The sequence below is a fragment of the Eufriesea mexicana genome, unplaced genomic scaffold (genome assembly GCF_001483705.2).
Source record: "Eufriesea mexicana isolate 0111107269 unplaced genomic scaffold, ASM148370v2 scaffold325, whole genome shotgun sequence".
Lineage (NCBI taxonomy): Eukaryota > Metazoa > Arthropoda > Insecta > Hymenoptera > Apidae > Eufriesea > Eufriesea mexicana.
The window spans coordinates 906,614-929,825 of NW_016908500.1; the positions used below are offsets into that span (position 1 = coordinate 906,614).

Consider the following 23,212-nt stretch of genomic DNA (forward strand, 5'->3'; position numbering starts at 1 on the left):
GACAAACGTGTAATTTAAAGGCGGTAATTGCATGTGCGCGAATGGTACAAAACACCGCGAGTACTCGAGTGCGGCCGTCTTAAGAATACGTTGTCTATGTATAACCTATAACGTATCTTTACGCTATGAACGAAGGTAAATTTGTAAATGTTATCGAATTCTATTTTCGATTTCTCGTATCGATATTTGCTTTCTGACAAATTATTTTTAACAGATCTTGGGATTATTATTATCGTTAGGGGAGTCAAAATGACTTCTTCCATGACTCCTACTGTCGGTAAAGTCAACTTTTACCTTTATTCGAATGAGAATGTAAATAGGTACATAATTATGCTATTAGCTATGACAATGATTTAAATTAAAAATCCAAAAGATAGTTTCGTTACTTACTTTTATATGTTGGTACGTGGCGAAATATAAGCACTCTTGAAATTGGACGAACACGCTTTTATTTTACAAACGTACAGATTGAATGTGATACAAAAAGACGACGACGACGACGACGACTCGAAAACAAGTGAGGGTTCAGGACACACGCGGTTCTTTACGCCTAACAAACCCCCATTCCTTTCAGGATATATTTAGTTCTCTTAGGTGACAATAGATGTAGCCGATTGTTCCAGTTAATTCTCAACATTATACTACGTTAATTTTTCAACGTCTACAACTTTGCGAGGAGAAATCGCACGATAACATTTGCAGGCTGAATATAAATGGCAAAGCGTGTAAATGCTTTTACATCTCTGGATTGAATTTCTACTTGAATGAAAACGAAAGCAGTTTTTTACTTATAAAATTCTAAAAATTCAAGCGCTTTCTCTAAACCTAGTAATAAAGTAAAAGTTACCCTAAACAATTTTTGTTCAGGTCTAACTTTCCACGAATCACTAAAGCTCCATTTTCCTTTCAAACCGACCGTTTCACTACTATTATAACTATGAAAAAGGGCAGTAATCGATGTTAGAACCGGCCCCCGACTCAAAATTCAAAACACGAGTTATAATTAACAGATTCTCCCTGTTGAATACTTCACGCGTGAAGAAAACTCGAAGGAAGGAAATAACGGTAGGGAAGGGTTTTACTTAAAGGGTGGCACTCTCTATTAAAGAATAGACAGGAACGACATCGTTCACCAGTTGGGAGACAGCATGCAGCGGCGTAGGTATACATTCATTAGTTACGTGGTCGACGGGGCGGTGAGCGTTTACACGAGCACGCGCCAGAATTCCAGCGGAGTGGTGGCAAAGGGGTTTGATGGTGGGGATAGGGGGCCGGAGATCGAGCGACCAATAGGAAGCAAAGCGAAGGCAAGCTCCCGGGCGGAGCGTTCGAATATACCAGACGCTGTGCTGGCGTCCTTCTGTCAAACGGCGTTCAGCCGTCGAGGGAGTAGATAGTGTGTCGTATATTGGGAAAATCCTTGACAGACTTCGAGAAATTCCATTCGGTGAACGAGTGACAAAATTCGTCAAACATTGCTACGGACTCGCTGAGCGAAGAACACCATTGTGCATCTTGCGACGAGATTGTGGTTCCGAAGAGCGGAATAAAATGGAAACTGCCGAAATGTTGAACGTATGGTTCGGCTGAAGGGGGTCCCAAGGAAGGAGATTTTCGGCAGAAACGAACGTCAGTATGTTACACAGTTCGTTGCCTCGGGCGTTCCTGGCCCCTGGACTGAATTACTTGGGTTACTACGGTGACGAAATCCACCAGCATTCATACGGAGCAGCCACCAGTTGGCACATTCCTATGGAAAACCCCTCGATCTACTCGAGGGTCCCTGATCACCATGTTCTTCAAACTTGGGACTTGTCCAGGTCATCCACCCCGTGTCCCCTGGACTTGTCTCTCAAGCCACCGCCTACACCCAGCACGCCGAAGACAGAGGATCCTATCGGACCAGACCTGAAAAAAGATCATACAACGTTGGACGAGGTACAGAAAGAATCGGAGAATACTAGGTACGGAAGGAGCAACGATGAGTCGAGTCCCCTGGTGGTCGACGACTTTGACAGCGCTCCTCGAAGTTCCTCGGTGCACAGTCATTCTAGTTACGAGCAATTGCTTTCCAAGAAGGAGCCTCTGCAAGTCCAGGAGCCAACAATCAAGCCTTGCACTTTGGAAGAAGCCACTCGACTGGCTGCCTTTGGTTCGACCAACGACATCTCCTCTAAGTATTACACGCACAATCAGAAGCTCCTGTTGACCAGCCCCAGTCATCTGCAATCGGTGCAAGGTTACCATCAACAGCTTCTTCTAACTCCACAGCATCACCTGCAAGGGATGCAACACGCACCCATGACTCCACCGAGCACACCCTCGCCACCGCAGTGTCCTAGAAGAAAAGTCAGAGAGGATGATTCGAGTCCAGCTTCAACGACTAGCAACGTTGGTGGCGTGTCTAGTGGGTTCAGATCTGGCTCGACCGAAAAGCTCCTGCAGAGACCGAAGAAAAAGCACGCCAGAAGGCTGAAATTCGACGAGGACACCAGCAGTCCCGTATCGGGTACTGTAATTCTGGGCCCGGACGAGGCAGTGGTCACGGGAGACATCGATCCTGCCTTCAACATCGTTGAAGTCACCGAGGAGGCGCGGGCGGAGCTGGCGAAGATCGAAAATAGGCTTGGCCCCTATCAGTGCAAGCTGTGCAGGCAGTTGCACGAGGACGCGTTCCAACTGGCTCAGCACAGGTGCTCTAGGATAGCCCATGTCGAGTACAGGTGTCCCGAATGCGACAAGAGGTTCTCATGTCCGGCGAACTTGGCTTCCCATCGACGCTGGCACAAGCCTAGACTGTCCAACGGCGAGCATTCCTCTTCTACGGCGAGTATCGAGATACCTTGCACCAGGTGCGACGCCAAGTTCACCAGACAGGCGGCGTTGAGGAAGCACTTGGCCAGCCAGCATCCAGAGACGAACAACAACAACAACAATGTCGTTCTGGACACGCAGGGAGCAGCTGTTGGTAAGACTGACGTTGTTCAGGTGGTTTCCGAGAGCACGTTGAACACCGAGATGCCCTGACACCAGTTCCCCGCGAGACCCTTGCCACGAAGACCGGGTCTCTATTGGAGATTCGGTCTTGATTTGTAAAGATTTAAGTCTTCTAGTCTGCTCGATTTTTGCTTTGAGATTTTGTAGTTGGTCGTTGGTTGTGTGGACCATGGCAATCGACGTAGCTTCTTACTTTTTGCATTCCCCTTTGTTTTTGTTGTAACTGAATTTTTGGAATATTTAAAATTTTATACATACCGAAATGAATTTTGTTCTTTTTCTTTCTTTTTATTTTGGTTAAGTTTGTAATAAGTGCAATTTTATGTTAGTATTTTTTAATGGAATAGATAGATTGCTGAACATATGCAGATTAACTCTTGCATGACGAATTTCGAGTGAATATGAACTGAACTGATATCACATACAGGGAAATAGAAAGAAATACGTATTTTAGTATTTTTTGTTTTAATTGAGAAATAACAAGTAAACTGTAATAGTAGCCAAACCAAATTTTAATACCAAATTCTTTTCCAGGAGTTAGATAATCATTGTGACTCGAGAATTCGCCAGTTAAGGGTTAATAATAGATAATTTTTTCTTTTTAGTCAAATCATTTGTTTTACCATCTTTAAATGTTGAATTTTCTTTTTTTATTTTTATATATTTTTAATTATAAGCGAACTGATAAAGTTCCAAATATTTGTTCAATGTCTAATAAAATAGATTGAAAAAAATTGGAACATATTACACCAAAATAATACTTCAGTTATATTGTACAATACATTTTGCATCCAGAAGCCTCAATTATACTTTTGCAAATATTCATTAGCAAGCTGCACACATCTGAAGGTTTCAGAAATTAATAATAGATGTAATATTTAACGTTATAACAAAATTGATTAAATTTCAACAAGTTTCAATAGCTAATGAGAATACCTTTTTAATGAAGTCGAAAACGGTAACAGAGTTGGCTATTTGACGGCGACATTTCGGTTCTCGAAAATTTGAAACGATACCATAAATATGGATTATGATAGACAGCATAAATAATCCCAATAATCCAAAGTACATATCATCGATCAATAGTCTTCTGTCACGATTAAAAGTATTTCCCTGAAAAACGTTGAGAATAGCATTAAAAGTGTAATAACGAAATAAACGTAAATTTGAATGATAGCCATTTAACAATGACAAATTTGGTTCTCATAAACTCGAGACAATAATCGCCGTTGCAACGGAACACGCGTAACCTATGTCGCGCGAACGGCACAGGAGGGGCGAATTGGACTGTAAATTTGCATAGAATTAGAAGTAGCGAAGCAACAAGGTTAATACGATGTTGCGTGCGATGTAAATCTGTAGATAGCGAGGAGAGGTCGGCTATAAACCGTGACTGTGCGTGTATATATACCTGCTCGAAGTTATGTGCGGTTTAATATTTATCCAAGCCGACGATCCGTCATCTTTCATCCTAGTTTAAGTGAACGTACGTAACTCGAATAGGTATTCCTTAGATTTAAATTAAGTCATCGATCAAATCATCGATCCGTCGGATCGTGATCATACAGCTGAATATCAAAGATAGTTAAGACGACTAAGTCGTATATATCTAGTCAACAGGGTTACCAACTGTCAGTTGGTTACTTTTAATAGAGAATTAAGTAAGTAGAAATTAGATTCAATTAACGTTTTGCAAATAATTTCGAATTAATAAAGAGCCACTGTAATGCATATCGTATATTATTTCTAATTGACCCTAGGCATAGGGAGAAACAAAACGTTACTAGAACGTGTTTACACTTGTGAACGCTTTATAATGAAAGGATTAGCAGCCCTGAATCACTTAACCTGTTAATCAGCATATTTTCAAGACAGTGATACTTCTTATCTAATTGTAAGTGTTGCATATAAATAGTGAATTAGTTTCATTTTGTTCATAGTACGTGTAATAATGTTTTAAAAACTTCTTTAATAAAAGTGTAATGACATAATTAAAACTAGAAAAATTAATCGGTTATTTAATAAAACATTCATCAATGAAGTCTTCGCTGGTTAAAAGGTTAAGACACAAGCAGGTATTGAGAAATAATGATTTTTAAATTTAATGAATTTAGAATGACACATTAAACATTGTGTTTAATTTTTACACATAAATAATGCAGAGTATATATGCGTGTATAGTAAGGAATTGCTTCTAGTTTCTAGTCAGACAGCATAATTGAACAAGCATTGCCAAATCGTAGCAGTTGTATCTAGTCAGAGAGTGAGAAGGTATTCATTGTTATAAAATATACTCTTATATATATTATTTAGATAGGTACACATATTGATCGAACACTCGTAGTTAATGAATATACGGTGTCTTTCGAATTATTTTGGACAAACATAACCTGAAATTTTCAAATTTTTTAAATGTTAAAATATTTACTTGTTTTAAATGAAAATAAATTACTTTTTCCATATGGTAAACAATTCGAATATATATGTCAGTTTTTTCAAATGCAAGAAAAATATGATTAGCTATTATACAGCTTTTACAATTATGTGAATATTGTTGCATTGTAAAATATAGGTTACTATTATATTTCTACTATTATTTGCCACTTGTGTTTCATTATAGCGAATGACAGTGACTTAAAATGACATTTTTATTTTCATAGAAACATTGTTATAGAATACAAATATTTAAAAATATTTCTAATTTTTTATAATTGAAAATTTCAGTCAAGCATTTTAATTTGCATTAATTTCAATAATTGAATACTTTCGTAAAGAATATTCGTAAGTCATTCATAAATTTGTAGTAAGGTGAAATATAATTATTCTCTAACGAAAAAGAATTATTTATAAATAATTGTAGCATAATTAAAAAACAAACCGAACATAATCATTTAATCATTACAATGCCATTTTGAGTCACCGATACATGCAACTTTTAGTTCGATTTATTTTTCAGTTTCGCATTATCCTTTATTCTACTCGTTTAGAATAAAAGAGTATAATCTAGTCCAAGTAGAGAATGACGACGCATTCGAGGTTAGGTAGGTGATATAAACCATCGAGAACAATTACGATTATTATAATAAGTGCTGTATACTTAAAAACATAGTCATTTACATTTATTCAAAATGACACAATATAATTAACGTTCTCAAACGCAAAAGACCGTAAAATAATTACACGGTTTTCTGTAACTCGAAATGCAAGCAATGTCCAATAGAGGAAAAAGAAGTAGGACACTTTAAAAGATAAACGTATCTAGATGAATGCGGTGAATGTTAATTAAACAAAGCCTAGTCAGAACTGGTCGTGAGTATTATCTGTGGAAAGTGTACGAAAGAAATGTTAGCGAAGTATACGAGAATTTTTCGGTGTCCTCTGATTATCGTTGACACATTCACCGGTAAACGTGTTTTGATAAATTTTTCACTCGCGTCAATGACAGATAATATTATTTCGAAATAAATAGTGGGATATTAAATTGCGTTTGTTATCGCGTAATATGAAAAATATGACGCATTACGTATCTAGTTGACTATTACCCACTGTGAACGCTTTGATCATTAGTGTCCAAGCTTAGACGTTATAATCAGTGGCGAATGCAGTTCACGCATTCTAGCGGTGAATGTGTTAATTACTAATCTGTAATGCGACAGTTACCGAATGAGGCGGTTGTATATATGTATGAGTTAGGTTGTTACAAAGAGTTTGTCGAAGTATATCGTGTGATATATTTTTTAAGAAATTATTTATGCGCTGCTCTAAGCAATTAGATCATTTACACAACCGCTTGCAATTATTCTTATGACATCAAAAGTGGATCGATATTACTTCAATAATTTAGATTTAAGGTATACACTATTACAACCCATGTTAAATAAAAACTATGTTAATTATATCGATGAATTTATAGTAATAAAAGTTATCTTTTTTGATGAAATTTAGATAAAGTATGGCCATTTTCATAATTATGAGCGGTAGTGTATATCAAAATATTTTCTTTATTTATGACCAATTATTTTACGTGTTGTGATCGGGAGAAAGCATTTTGGTAGAGCATTTTTTAAATTTTGGTGAAAAATTGAATTTTTATACGTAATATTATAGTTACATACATAATATTTAAATTAAATCTCTGACATTTCGATTCATAACTTGTAAACAAAAATATTATTATATTTAAACCATATGGAATTCCTTTTAATTGTAAAACTGGAATTATTTTTCATTTTTAAGTAGGTACGTATTAATTAATTATTTTAATAAAAATGCTGTAGAATCGAATATTTATTTATTGCGTTCGTGACATCGAAGACGTAGGAAATAAAAGCTTGGAAAAATCGAGAATTATAGGATCATAGTGGCACAGCACTAATCTTGATAGCGGTATAGGTTATGTAGCGTTGAAACGAACCAAAGAAGGTTTCACGTTCCGAATTAAAATAGACATATTGTAATTCTCAATTTCTCTCTTTTTTTTATATGTTAATTCAAAATAATAAAAAATTGAATATGTAAAAATTTGTAAGCAATTTGGAATTTTTGAATGATTGTAAATTTGACAAAATGTTTGTAATAATCTCGTCTGCGATACATGCACCTATAAATATGTATAATAATGATGCATTCATGTGAGCTTGTATCATCTCCCACTTGCAAATCCACAAGTGTAGTTGGTTGTATGTAACGTAGGCTAATTTCGAAATGTATTTTCTGTTCATATCTGTATATAAAAATATCATTTCTCGTAAATACAGAAATCTTGAAACCAATTCTCGTTTGATAGTTATTTATTTACATTTGTACAACAATTATTTAACATAACAAAATTTGTATTATAATATTTATTTAATTTTTATTTTTTTAATTATTGTATTCTTATTGTTGATTAAATTATAAAAAATATTTGTTAGGAAAATAATTCTTTTTTCAATTAGAATTATTGTTTTGCTATTCCTCTTGCAATATAAATTTCTGTTTTAACGTTCATTCAAATAACTTTAATTTTGAAACGTTAGATGAATTGCTAATTAATTTTACCTGTTGAATTATTCTTTTATGTCGTACTATTTATATTTATCAACTTTGGTACTTATAATTTGTTTGCATTTTAATTCAAAATAAATTATTATAACAAATTTACTTATAGTTTGTACCTTTCATCCAGGTATGGTGAATAATGGTATATATTTCTAATTGTCCATCGTTTATTATATTTTCCATTTTTAAATCCGAATATTCAAATTTTGAAAATTGAAATATTTTTTGTGCGATTAAAAAAATGTGAAATTGTCAATTTCTTGTCCTTAAATTTAAAATAAAGAAAGATTCAAAGTTTTTATAATTTTATAAAGAAAGTAGGATAATTTTAGGAGAAACTAGGTTAACACGTGGTGTTGATTTTGGACTGACTCCTCGATAGAACATTATTAATCACAGACCAAGGTTAGAGAACGTGTTTATTCCCCTGCCAGACAATTTTGAAAATTTTGTTTGTTTTGATCAAAACTATGAGTCAAAAATTTGGAGTGTAAAAATTGTAAAAATTAAAATATTGTGTTCATTAGTCGATAATATTTTTATATTAGGATTTTGGATATTTATTAGGCTAGATAGGTACCATATTATATTCTATAGCCCTTATAGAATATTTTATCTGATTTTAAAATATAGATATGTAACGTTTAATAAGTTATATCAAATAAAACTGAGTACTCAAATTTATTATGCATCTACTGTAATGTAAATTTGTAAATATCTTTTAATTTTTATCCATTTCTTCAATTATTAATGGAAAATGTTTAATTAAGCATGTTTTTATATAACACGCAGATTACTGTGTTTAAAGTGTTAATTAATAAATAAATTAAATAATATAAAATTAATATTATTTTATACTAAAATATTGTTATAAATGAATATAATGTATATAATATTAAATAATATAGAATTAACATTATTTTATACTAAAATATTGCTATAAATGAATATGAAAATTACCATAAATAAACATAATGTATATAACATTAAATAATATAAAATCAATATTATTTTATACTAAAATATTACTATAAATGAATATGAATATTGCCATAAATGAATATAATGTATATAACATAAATAGAAATAAGTTCGTAAAATATTTTTTTTAAATAATTAAAATAAATTGCCAAAGTATAATCCTAAGTAAGTACTAGTATAGGCCACATAAATAATATAGGAATTAATACTTGTTAAAAGTTATTAAAATAACTCGTTTTACTAATAAACCTTAAGTTAATACAAATAAAAATTGTATAATTTTACTGAATTTTACATGGACTAAATAACAATTCAAAAAATTCTACCTTCGATGCAATACTTTTGCTTATTATAGGTTATATAATTAATTATGTTTTGATTAATAAATTTGTCAACAAATTTTGTAAAATAACAATTTCAAAAATTAAGAAATTGTAAAAATTAATTAACAAAAATTAAGATGTTAATATATTACATAGTTGGTTCTTTTCTGTAGTTATTATATACTTACAATTATTCGCATATGCATTCTATAAATTTTATCATTTAGCAATCCTTACTAACAATAAATATAATTATCTCACAGGTAACAATAATAATTTTGGTAAGAATTAACTCTTTACACTCATTTTTTCATTGCAGGAAAATAGTAATTCGAAGACTTTCTGCCATAAGGTCGACGATATTTCTAAAACGGTAAATAAGAAATCGTATGCAAATTAAGACGTAGAATTATTTTACCTCGATATTCCACGCATCGTTGGTTAATTGTAAATTTGATATATTAATTAGTTAGTTTAGTTAATTTTATTTCATATTGTATTTTATACTGTACATTTTACGCGATTATCAATATGCATATAAAAGTTAGGAAAATCTAATCAGTATAATAATTATAAGTTACTAAAGTCATTAAAACGAAGAAACCTAATCGAAACCTAATCCAAAATTATCAGCTGGGAGGTAGAATTACAAATTGTATGTATTCAAAACATGTAATTTCTAATCTAATAAATAGTAAATTATTTATACATTTGTGATCAGTTAGTGATTAACTCTCGATTAGGTATACACAAAAAGGAAAAAACTGTTTTTCGAAAATATACCGATAATTATGAAAGTGGTCTAATCAAAGTTATATGTAAATGTTCCCTTTTGAAATATTTAACGTTTCACACTTTCAATACATGTATTATAAATTCAAAAGTAATTAATTACAACAAAGCTACAAATTTTTTCTAACGGTTAAATTCCGAGATATTTTGCCAAAAGTAATTTCATTTTATCAGGGCCGACGTAACCTTTCGTGGGGCCGGGCATATTTACTTACATATTTTCCATAACTACAAAGATAATAATAAAAACTCTAAGTTTGGAAATATGAAAATAATATTTTCAAAATAACGAATGAAAAAGTCAGGAAAATTGTTATCGAGCAAAAGCAAATAATAATTTTTCTATAGTATTGGTACATATGAACAAGATGAACTCTATTGTTTGCAGAAGAGACTGAAAATTTGACGAATCGAATATGAAAAGTTGTATCGTGTAACGAAAAAATCACTAAAGATGACTGAATAAAGTTACTAGGGTAACGACCAGTAGTTATAAAAACTGTACAAATATTCTAGGGACCCCTATGACTGTGCATAAAACTACAGTTAAGGCACCTAAATTATTATAGATGAATACTTTTTATTGTCTCACGATCTACTGTCTTTGATAATTACCCACAATTCTGAAAACTCTCGTCCAAAAAATCCATATTAGAAAGGTTAATGAGAACCATCTATATAAGATAAGTATGACTTATCTTACCTGACCTAGCTTTCTTTTCTTTACCCCTTTGGTGGTTCTGTTGTTATATTCCCAGTCCTCTTTCCAGTTACAAAATCATGATAACAAGACCTCGATAACGATGTCCATCTTAGAATAACAGCAGACGTTTCTCTATCTCAACGTGCAACCTCTGTCCTCAATGCGTCTCGCACGATCGAGTTACCAACATCTTGGTCCGTTCGCTGAAAGATCTCCGCGAATTAACCATCACAATTCGAGGGCTGATTGATTTCCGTTGATCCAGAGGGAAACTGCGTAAAGATCAATAAAGTAGATATAGGTGTACGGTGATCGAGGTAACTATTGTCCAGGGATGATGTCCTTCCACGTTACTTGGCCGCGTGTGCCGGCATAATGCCTCGCCGTAGAATCCATAGAGGAGGGATTGCTGGCTCTGTAATCTGCGCGGTGCCTTTGTGCCGGCCGAATAAAGAGATCTGTCGCGCCCTCGCCGTTCAACAGGGGCCATTAAATCCGTGAAGCTGATTTTTCGAAATTCCCGCTTCCGTAGCCGTGATGGGCTCTTTAAATCTGCCGATCGCACATACGCGAATTCCCCCGTTCTTTTGTACGGGTAATAAGGCTTACGTGTACTCTGCCGAGCTGGGAAGATGACGGGCGGTAGGAATGCGAGGCTGATTGGTCACAGCGCAATAGATCCGTCCTTTCTGCAACGATCATAAGGATAAGAATTCATAAGAAGACACGAATTCTTGTCATCGAATAAGAGAATCATGGAGTATTGTCTTTGACGCAGGTCAAACGAGTCAAACTGATATAATTGGGTCTAGGGAGTCTAGGGGAGAATCTGGTACTTATTGTGAACCACTTATGTATTTTATAAAAATTAAACAAATGCAATTGTAACATAGTACGTACATAATTGAATCTAAGGAGTCTAGGGGAAAATCTAGTATTTACTGTGGGTCACTTAAGTATTTCATAAAAATTAAACAAATGCAATTGTAATATAGTACATACATAATTGGATCTAGAGAGTCTAGGGGAAAATCTAGTACTTATTGTGAGCCACTTACGTATTTTATAAAAATTAAACAAATGCAATTGTAATATAGTAAATACATAATTGGATCTAGTGAGTCTAGGGGAAAATCTGGTACTTATTGTGAGTCACTTATGTATTTTATAAAAATTAAACAAATGCAATTGTAATATAGTACATACATAATTGAATCTAGGGAGTCTAGGGGAAAATCTAGTATTTACTGTGAGTCACTTAAGTATTTTATAAAAATTAAACAAATGCAATTGTAATATAGTACATACATAATTGAATTTAGGGAGTCTAGGGGAAAATCTGGTACTTATTGTGAGTCACTTCTGTATTTTATAAAAATTAAACAAATGCAATTGTAATATAGTACATACATAATTGGATCTAGGGAGTCTAGGGGAGAATCTGGTGCCTATTGCTAGTTATTTATGTATTTTATAAAAATGAAAGGAACGCGAGGCACCTAATTTTTTAATATACTTTGAGAACTATATTTTCGGTGCAATAAATGTAATACGGTGATCGAATCGACAGAATCGTGATGCGCTTTGAAACGTATAGTTCCCTAAGGAATGAATGTTTTTGGATTACATTTTACATTTATTGAATTTTGAATTTACCGCTAATTATTTCCACATTTTGTAAAAATTGAACGAATGTTATTATGTATAGTGTAGGTGTAGTAACCTAATCTAACCTAATTGTTTAGCGTGTTTTTAAAATTATGTCATTTTTATAGTAAATTTAAGTTGTAAGAAGAGAATTGGAATTTCCAGAATTGGAACATGAAATGCAATTTTTTGAGAAATAAACGTTTTCGTACTATATTTCACATTAGTATTGAGCAAAAATCCATAATAAGCTGAATTCTAGAAGTTCTAAGGGCAACCTGACTTCAGATCTATAAATGGGATTATTATTATAATAATCATTATATTAAGGAATAATGGAAAGAACAAATGGGATATATTGAAATCGAGTGAGATGAAGTTATAAGATACAAAGCGTTGAAATTGGAATGTTAATCATCAACATACATAAGTCAAAGATCCTAACGATGGCACTTATCCTACTAGTCATTATACCTATCAGTATATACCAAGAACTTAAAAGTAGGGATTTTAGAAGCATCAAAGGTGGAGTCAGGTAGGGCGAACAGAATACTTATCTTGTATAGGAGGTTCTTATTAACCTTTGTAGTACGGATTTTTTGTAGACGGGAGTTTTCAGAATTCTGAGTAATTATCAAAGACAGTAGATCTGGAAAGTGCGTCGAATATTTTATGGATCGCGAGACAATAAAAAGTATTTACCTATAACAATTTAGGTGTCTTATCTGTAGTTTTATGCACAGTCATAGGGGACCCTAGAATATTTGTACAGTGTTTGTAACTATTGGTCGCTGCCCTAGTAATTTTATTCAATCATTTTTAGTGATTTTTTAGTTACACGATAAAACTTTTCATATTAAATTCGTCAAATTTTCAGCTTTTTCTGCATAAAATAGAGTTCATTGTGTTCATGTGTACCAATGTTATGCAAAGAATAATTATTATTTGCTTTTGCTCAATAACAATTTTCTCGACTTTTTCATTAGTTACTTTGAAAATATTATTTTCATATTTCCAAACTTAGAGTATTTATTATTACACATGAAGGGGAACATAGTAATTTAAAAAATTCTTTTACATGTACTACAATCACAAACAAGGAATTGGCAACTTTACTTATTTTACTCTTATACGATATTTTTAAAAATAATTTTTATCGTGTCTTCAGTTTTGCTCGTCATATAGTATAATAAAATCATACAAAATTTCATTTACGTTTAAATTACATACTATGTTATTTGTTATTTGTTATACACGATATTTTTAAAAATAATTTTTATCGTGTCTTCAATTGTGCTCATCATATAGTATAATAAAATGCAAAATTTCATTTACGATTAAATTACATATCAAAAATTAAATTACATATTATGTTATTTGTTATACATTTCGTGTTATTGCTTGTTATATATACAAATTTCTAAACTGTCTGGCAGCTAATACGTGTTTCATAATGCTTATAGCAAGTGTTGTGAGCATAATATTATTCCTGATTTATTTAATATCCTTGTTTCAGATTTATCCGCCATTTGTGATTTACATTGAACATTATTACTTGTTAATCGCTCGCAGGGCCGGCTTGACTTTTCGCGGGGCCAGGTTCAAAAATTTTGCGGAGCCAGAATACATATTTAAATCCGATATGGTGTCGGTAAATAATATGGTATCATCATTCTGTAAAAAGTTAATAAAAATCGGTGTTTTCTAATTGGGTGATTTCCTTAACACCTAATACCTTTCGCATCCGTGTTACAGTCGTATCAACCTTTGACGTCAACGTTTAATGTCAACGTTTAGAACACGCTGCAACGAAATATTTCAATGCAAAGATGGCAGAGAAAATCTTGCATTCGTGTCATTGTACAGCAAGTAGTACCATATCCAATTAATCCATAATCGATTAATGGATTATGCGATTGTATTTTCTATACATACTCGAATATTCAATCCACTATACACGGGGTCCTGCAAAATGTCTGATGAGTTTTCGTAGACCACGGGGCCTTCCAAAATGCGGGGCCGGGTTCCGGTGAATGCGTTGAACCTGCCTCGCGCCGGCCCTGCATTTTATTGTAATGTAAATGAGTGCAATCCAAAATAAGTAGTAAAATCTTCTTTTTTAAATTTTTATCTTAGATTGCTTTCATAATCACCGGTCCGTTAATTTACGTGTCAATTATTACAGAACAGGAATCACTATAACCTCAAAAATGCTTTTGTCACTAGATCTGCCGATCCGCAGTGCAAACCTAAATAAAATATACACAGATAATAATAATTAAAATGATATAATAAAAGTAAATAAGCGTACATAATTACGTTCTTATATCCATAGAAATAACATTACAGTATTAAAGCCCTGATCGCTCGTATTTCTGTAATATGTTTCAAATATTGTTCATTGTTATTAGTTAAATTACATATTATGATAGTTTCTTACCAAAAATAATCAAGCTGCCGAATATTTTAGAGCGTTGGTATATTGGCTTCACCTACATAAGACTCCCTTTGGTTTCTCTTTGAGGGGCAGGAATTCGATTTTCGGTGCATTTCTAGCACATTAAGGTAGCCAAAGGATCACACTGGTATTCGAAAAGGCCGAAATCGAAAGATCCACTTACCGGCAGCCCCCTCTGTTTCCGTCCTCCCTATCATAGATCGATCGACGAAAGAGGAAGACACGATTCGGAAGAGAGGTTAGGATACACCGGCCGAGTATCCGTGTGCGCCACTGCAGCGAGCAATTTCGCAATTTTTCTTCGTGACTTTGTCATCTTCGCTTTGCTATTCGTCGGGTCGAAATACAATTTCCTCGGCGCGACGGATAAGAAAGTGTTCGAGAAAGAGAGACGTAGAGTTGGAGAGGAGCTCTCCTGAGTGTAGCAGCATAGTCCTTTATCGACGTGTCTTCGAAGAATTTTCAGAATCGCTTTCTCCCGTGGGAAGCTCTCCCTTCGCGTGTCATACGTATCTATCTCCACCTGTGTGATCGTGTTTGCTCGTGTGAGCTTCTTTGGTGTTCCTGCTGCTTCGACAAATTTATTTTATGCGTATATATATAATTATATGTATGTACATCAATTTTTATATACGCAGAAATATATAAATAACGAGAAAATGGAAATGAAGATAGAAATGGAATAATGTAAGACGAAATAGTGGTAATTAATTTAACACTAGAAATAAGTTACGTGTATTTAAATATACAGTATGTAATTGATATTAATTAATCTGGTAAAATGAAGATAAAATACAATTTGAAGAAAAAACAGTTGTACGTCTTTTGTAATAGCAAAAATGAAATACCTCAAATTGGTCACTTTGACCATTTTTGTAAGTATCTGTAAGTAATTGTAAGTATTAAGGTTAAATGAATTGAAATAAAATTTTTGAACTCGTTTCAGACCTGCCTTATTTCATTATCGATTTATTCCTTTGCATTCGGTTACAGAAAAATAGTAATTCGAGGACTTTCGAGGAAATAGTGGTAATTAATTTAGCACTAAAAATAAGTTACATGTATTTAAATATGGAGTGTGTAATGTTAATTAATCTGGTAAAATGAAAATAAATTCCCATTTGAATGAAAATCAGTATTAACTGAAAAGCATTTGTATGTCTTTTGTAATAGTAAAACTGAAATACCTCAAATTGGTCACTTTGACCATTTTTGTAAGTATTTGTAAGTAATTGTAAGTATTAAGATAAGTGTTAAATGAATTGAAATAAAATTTTTGAACTCGTTTCACACCTACCTTATCTTATTATCGATTTTTCGTTACAGAAAATTAGTGATTTGAGGACTTTTTGTTATATAGTCGAAAAAGTAAGAATTCATTGGAAGCATAAAAAGTTGAGTATCAATCTTTAACAATAAAAATTAAAAATAATTCAAAATGTAGAGTTAATTATAACAGCCTCAAATATCGTTTCTACGGAATTCAAATATGGCGGACAATATGGAAAATGTAATTGTCAATTTCTCGAAAAAAGAAAAAATTAATGGATACGGTTAAATACTGTAAGTTAAAGTAATTGTAAATTAAAGTAAAGTAAATACTGTAATGTTAACCCTTTGCACTCGGCAATCTTCTCATTACAAAAACATAGTAATTCGAATACTTCCTGCTTTAAAGTCGACGATATTTTCAAAACGGTAAATAAGAAGTGCAAATTAATTGTGAGGCGTAGAATTATTTTACTTCGACATTCCACGCATTGTTGGGTAATTTTAAATTTGATATATTAATTAACACTGATCTTCAGAATCTGATTAAATGGCGATTGAGAGTCGCCTCTTTAGTGCAAAGAGTTAAATATCTTTTTACAGTTGCGAACAAAGATGACATGGTACTTTTATTCTATATTTGAGATATCATTTAATTATTAGTGATTTTTCAATACCCAATACACGAGTTATATAGGTACAGATAGGTATTACATAAAAATCCGTGCATAACATTTCATAAAAATAATATGGTAACTAATAATTAAATTATTAATTATTTTTTAATTATTTATTTATTAGTTTAATACAGGAGTTATATAGATATGCATAGGTGTTACATAAAAATCCGTGTATGATATTTCATAAAAATATGATGGGAAATTTAAGAAAATTGGGGAATTATGGGGAATTATAGGGAATTATGGAGAATTATAGGGAATTATGGAGAATCTTCGGGTATTACTAATATTTTAGATGCAATCATTTATTTTCTTAAGGATCCTTCATTTTCCAATATATAATTATTGTATATGAATTAGAAACACGTATTGTATTACATCAAATTGAAGATATTAATTGACATAGAGTAACATTCAAAATTACATTTAGTGAAATCGACTTTGCCAAAATGAAATCGTTCTTATAAATATTTGAATTCCATGTTTGAAGGAGTTGCTATTTAAAGGATGATTCAGTTAGGAGATGAAATTTTCATACCTTGAAATTCGAATAGAATGTTCCTAATTTGAACTCTATATTTAAACTTTATATAAAACTGGAAATAAAAGAAATATTCGAATTATAATTTTTCTATAAATTTAATTTGCGATGTAATTAGTTAATGAATTTAACTGTTTCTAATATCAATTTTCAAAATTATGCACTAAATACTTTTTTTACTAGATTACTATAATACTAATATATAATACTAATCTAATACTAGATTTTGAAAAAAAGAAACAATCCTGTTGTATTCAATTTTCAAATTATTTTTGTATTCATAGTCATATTCTTATCTTTACTATGATCACTATAACTTCTGACACACCCTGTATACATTTTACATTTAAATTCTTACTAAATTATTTTTTAATTATTTTTTAATAACCCTTTTTCATAATTATAAATTACTTTTTAATTGTAATTAATTGCAATTGTATTATATGTAACCACAAAAATTTTGACATAGTTCAGTAAAATTTATCGAGACTTACCTTAATTATATTTGTTGCCTTAGGTAACTCTGCAAAGAAACAAAGAGAAGAAATAATTTGATCACAGTTAACACAGTTAACCTCTTAATTTTCTAAGAGGTGAAGAAAACATAACCTCAAAATTGAATAACCACAGTTGCAAAACCTAACCTCTACAATAGTCAGAGAAACAACTTAACACCAGAATTAAAGACTTGTCACGTACACCTAAATCTAACATACTCGGATAATAACAATCGAAGAAGTGTGATGAAAATAATAATATATTCGTAATTAAATTTTTATTTCGATAAGAGTAATAATTTTACCAAATGTATCTGTACATTTTCAGTAATTGCAAGAACGATTTTGACTGACTCGGTGGTTCCTGTGTCGAGAAAAATAAGAAAGGAATAAGGCGTTACTATGGAATAAGTGGAAGGTCGGCACGCGTTTGAAAAATCGTATTTGAAAGACGGTCGGGCAAACAGAGAGCGCTTTTATCATTAGGTAAACAATCGCAAGCATAGTGCTTGGGCAGCGGTGCTACAATATCGCCTCGATATCTCGTAAACGACAAACATCTGTGGGATAATAACTGTAAAAGCTTTGGGAAAGCACGTCTCAGAAACCTCTGCCGCTCACATTGGATTTCTCGGAAGAGAAATTTTCGCCTCGAGCATTCCGAATATCTCCTTGATTCACGTAGTCCTCCTGCAAATCTGTTATACACGTACTATACACTGCTATAAGGTATAACGTGTGGAGAAATTCTTTGCAATCGTCCTGAAAGCTCTTTCTTCAAGATTTCAAGTGTACAATACTTTTCGTTAAATAAGAAAAAGATAACTAATACGAAATTTATAATTTTCGTGTCTTTCTTCCTTGAAAGGAATCGGGATGCATTGTACCTGTTTTGAAATTTTACGTTGTTTGCTGTAAATCATCATATTTGTAAATCAATGGTGAAAAATTAATTATTGAAGAATTCAACTACTCAACTATTCAAAATTAATATATTAATATTTTAATATTATAATGTTAAACGTTAAATATTATAAATTGGTATTTAATATTTAATATGTAAATATTAATAGAAATGAATACTTAATAATATAACGATTTTAAATACAGGTAACCCTCCTATAACACGGTAGATAGGTTCCTAGAAAATGCCGTGTTGTGTGGAACCGTGTTGTATGAGACCCAGGGCTAGTACAAAAAGGGAAGTTACGTTCCGAAAACTTATTGAAACCAATTTTTTTTTTTTTTAGTTTTGCATAAACAACTTAATTTTTATTGAAAATGTAAATGTATGTACAACACAAAACAAAACAAAAAACAAAAATATTATTTTAATTTAATAAATATTAATTTAATTAATATTATTTTAATTTAATTTAATAAATTTCTTCGTTGTCACTGTTGGTGTAAAAGTACAGTGTTGTACAAAGGTTTTTGCAATTTTCTTATCGTGTTAAAGCGAAACCGTGTTATAGGATGCCGTGTTGTAGGAGGTTTCCCGCAATTTATGAATTGTGTTATAGTGAAACCGTGTTATAGGATGCCGTGTTGTAAGAGGGCTAACTGTATTAGAAATTTGAAATTTAATTTATGTTTTGTTGCATAAGGGAAGTTTAGGATGCTGGTATGTGAAGGATTTTATTGAAAGGCAAATGCAATATAAAAGTTGTTATCTACATCAAATAAGAGTTTGATTGAACATACTTTTTTTCTTAAGACTCTTGGGCGGATGTGATGTGTGCATAGGCTACTAGATACTTGTGAGGCTAATGTGTGATTTTACTGTATTGTTGACTGAGATAAAGAGTTTTTATCTTTAAAATAAAAATAAGGAACCATTGTTCGTGTACAGCTATTACATATCACTTGATAAAATTCTGCTTTATGAAGTGATTAATTTAAAAATCTACATGGATAATGTTTGAACAACATAATTTATTTAAATAAAAATTCCTAATGTTTTCAAAAATTTTGTTGTGTAAGATGGCTTTAATAAGTCACATTTCTTGTTTTTAAAATATTAAAATATTATAAATTATTATATTCCATATTTTAAAATATAAAATATAATATATAATATAAGGACATAAAAAGATAATATATAGGATGTATAAAATATAATATATAGGATGTATAAAATATAATATAAGGATAAAATATTACATACATACACATCTATAAGGTATTAAATATATTTATAAAGTATTAAAGTATTACATATTCTAAACAGCTTTATTTTTCAACATTTTAGTGTTTTTTTTGGTTCTGCTTACTATTTTTTCAGAAATTTTCAATTTTTAATAAATACAAGATATTTATTACTAATATTAACAATTTATTCAAATTATATTATGTTCTTTTAAAGGACGTGTACTTTTAACATATATTACATTTTGTTTAATATTTATTAAATTTTATTACACCTGAATCCAAAAGACATAATTCTTAATAATCTATATGTTGATTTGTCTAAAATAGTTGAAAATTTGTCTCAACGATAAATATTGAATTTCTTTTTAAATAAATACTTTTTTTATCAAGATTCTGATTAATAGTTGGAATTGATTGATGGATTAATACTATTTCTACTATACCTAATATAAAATCTAAAAATAATACTTATTCTTATTGAAATTTTCTTTTCTAAATTATTAAAATTTGGCGTATATGTACTTACTATATTATGGCCACATAATATACACATGTAATTGATACAATTGTACAATCTTAAATTTTTAATTTTTAAACAGACTTTTAAAGAAAAATACTATTTTTGAAGCCAATAAAATGTAAACAGCTAAAATACATGAAATTTTTATTAATATTCACACAAATGTTTATTAATGTTCATGGAAATATTTATTAATATTCAAAGAAATATTTATTAATACTCACACACAAAAATGATTGTTAATGTTATAAACATAATATAACAACATAATAATGTTATAATGCAATAAAAAGAAGTCTGTTAATATTCATAAAAATGTTTTATGTCTTTTAAAATTCTGAAAAACATAAATGTTTATTAAAGTTCATGGAAATATTTATTAATACTCACACACAAAAATGATTGTTAATGTTATAAACATAATATAACAACATAATAATGTTATAATGCAATAAAAAGAAGTCTGTTAATATTCATAAAAATGTTTTATGTCTTTTAAAATTCCGAAAAATACCTATAAACGATCGTTGAAACTGGCAAAAATATCAGTACGCAAACATTGGTGAAATTCTGAAAAAATTGGTGGTAAAGGAAAAAAGGCGAGTTGTCCGGCGGAAAGTTTAAAATTAAATCAACTCGCGAGAACGAGATTTGTCATTCGTGTGAAATCGCTTTCACGAAGGGCAGGCTGCCTTTGCTTTTATTTTATCTCGGGGTATTAGAGCACGATTGCCTGCGAAGCCGAAAATTGCTTTGACCCGACCCCAAGGATGTCTCTGTTCGTCACCAGCCTTCATCCATTCTTCGGCCATCCTCGAAACATCCCCGTGGATCAATTGATCCTCTCGGCAATATTTCTTCTGCTCCAACCTAGTCTTCTATGGGATATTAACAAAAATCAGGGTCCTTTGTAGCAGGATCCATTTGATTCTTAGTTGTCATGTCAAGGTAAATATGGAAGTTATGGCATTGTTATTGTTTCCATATTTTTCCCAAAGTTGAAAAAATTCTCATTGGGTTAATCTAATAAAAGTTAATTTTTTAATTTTCGAAACTTAAATTTGAAATTGTTCGGTGAGAATTTACTAGATTTTTAGATATTATGCGAAAGTAAAAATAGAATTTGCAGCATTATTGTTGCTTCGCAATTCTTTTTATCAGGAGTGGATTGAAAGTTAATTTTTTAATTTTCGAAATTTGAATTTGAAATTGTTCGGTGAGAATTTACTAGATTTTTAGATATTATGCGAAAGTAAAAATAGAATTTGCAGCATTATTGTTGCTTCGCAATTCTTTTTATCAGGAATGGATTGAAAGTTAATTTTTTAATTTTCGAAATTTGAATTTGAAATTTTTCGGTGAAATCCTTTTAGATTTTTAGATATTGTGTAAAAATAAAAATGGGATTTGTAGCGTCATTATTGCTTCACAATTTTTTATTAGGAGTGGATTGAAAGTTAATTTTTTAATTTTCGAAATTTGAATTTGAAATTTTTCAATGAAATCCTTTTAGATTTTTAGATAATATGCAAAAATAAAAACGGGATTTGTAGCGTCATTATTGCTTCACAATTTTTTTATTAGGAGTGCATAAAAGTTAATTTTTTAATTTTCGAAATCGGAATTAGAAATTTTTTAACGAGATTATGTTAGATTTTTTATCGTTGCACAAAGGTGCATAAATATAAGAATATTGGATTTGTTTTGATTTTATCCATTTTTTCCAAGGGTTGGTTGGAAGCTAATTTTTTAACCTTCGAAATTTTAAGTCTACAGTGATAATACCGAATATGGAATTTCCAATTCAAAATTTAGGAACGATTATTTAAGCTGTGATATAGTTAAGTGTTAAACAATTACAATGAAAATATGAAATACGGAAAATACCGTAACACTATTTCTCTTCGTCCATAAATGTGCCTGTAATTATGAAAGTGGCCTTTAAATACGTCATAAATTCTAAAATTAATTGCGATGAAGCTACAAACTCAATCTAACGATTCAATTCTTCACTGTTTTGCAGAAAATAAATATATTTTATCGCAATATAAATGAATGCAACACGAAATAAATAATAAAATCGTTCCTATTAAGTCGATGACTTAGACCACTTTCATAATTATAGGCACAAATGTCTATTCGGAATTAATTAATTACGACAATTAACATCGCGTGTGAAGAAATTAGTTTGCACTAAATTCCACAGACTCGACATGAAGCTCCTATTAATAAACAAGAACGATACTTTGAAACGCAAACATAGTTACATTAGGTACTTATTTCGCGTTTCATATCTTTGTTACAATTTTTTAATAAAGCACTTATGGTCCTTTTGTTTATTCTCTATTTTATGAAACACGTTTATTTCTTTGAAAATATTTATCTTCGCTTTTGTGCGTTTTTTCGACGTTAACCACTTGCGCTATAAAGACATACCACGCACGTCGAGATGCTTTTGTTCCAAAGCCGCCAGCGACGTGTAAACCACGTCGATAGGCATTTGTCGCAGAAACAAAAACAACGTGTCCATCACGTCGACTAACAGTACTACTTGGGAGTGCAAAGAATGCCTTGTGGCATTACATATTCCAAAATTTTTTGAAATTTACCATA

The 23,212-nt window shown here is 31.3% G+C and overlaps 1 protein-coding gene across 1 annotated transcript; it reads left to right on the forward strand.

The window, feature by feature from the left end:
* The first annotated feature begins 1,080 nt into the window (after positions 1-1,080).
* On the forward strand, positions 1,081-3,027 carry LOC108556152 (insulinoma-associated protein 1). The gene has a single exon (XM_017912121.1). It carries the CDS (start codon positions 1,636-1,638, stop codon positions 3,025-3,027), a length of 1,392 nt encoding a protein of 463 aa, XP_017767610.1. The 5' UTR covers positions 1,081-1,635.
* The last annotated feature ends 20,185 nt before the right edge of the window (positions 3,028-23,212 follow it).

What these genes read in the sequence shown, in the direction of transcription:
- LOC108556152 (XM_017912121.1), top strand. Translation starts at nt 1,636, where the DNA reads ATGTTACACAGTTCGTTGCCTCGGGCGTTCCTGGCCCCTGGACTGAAT.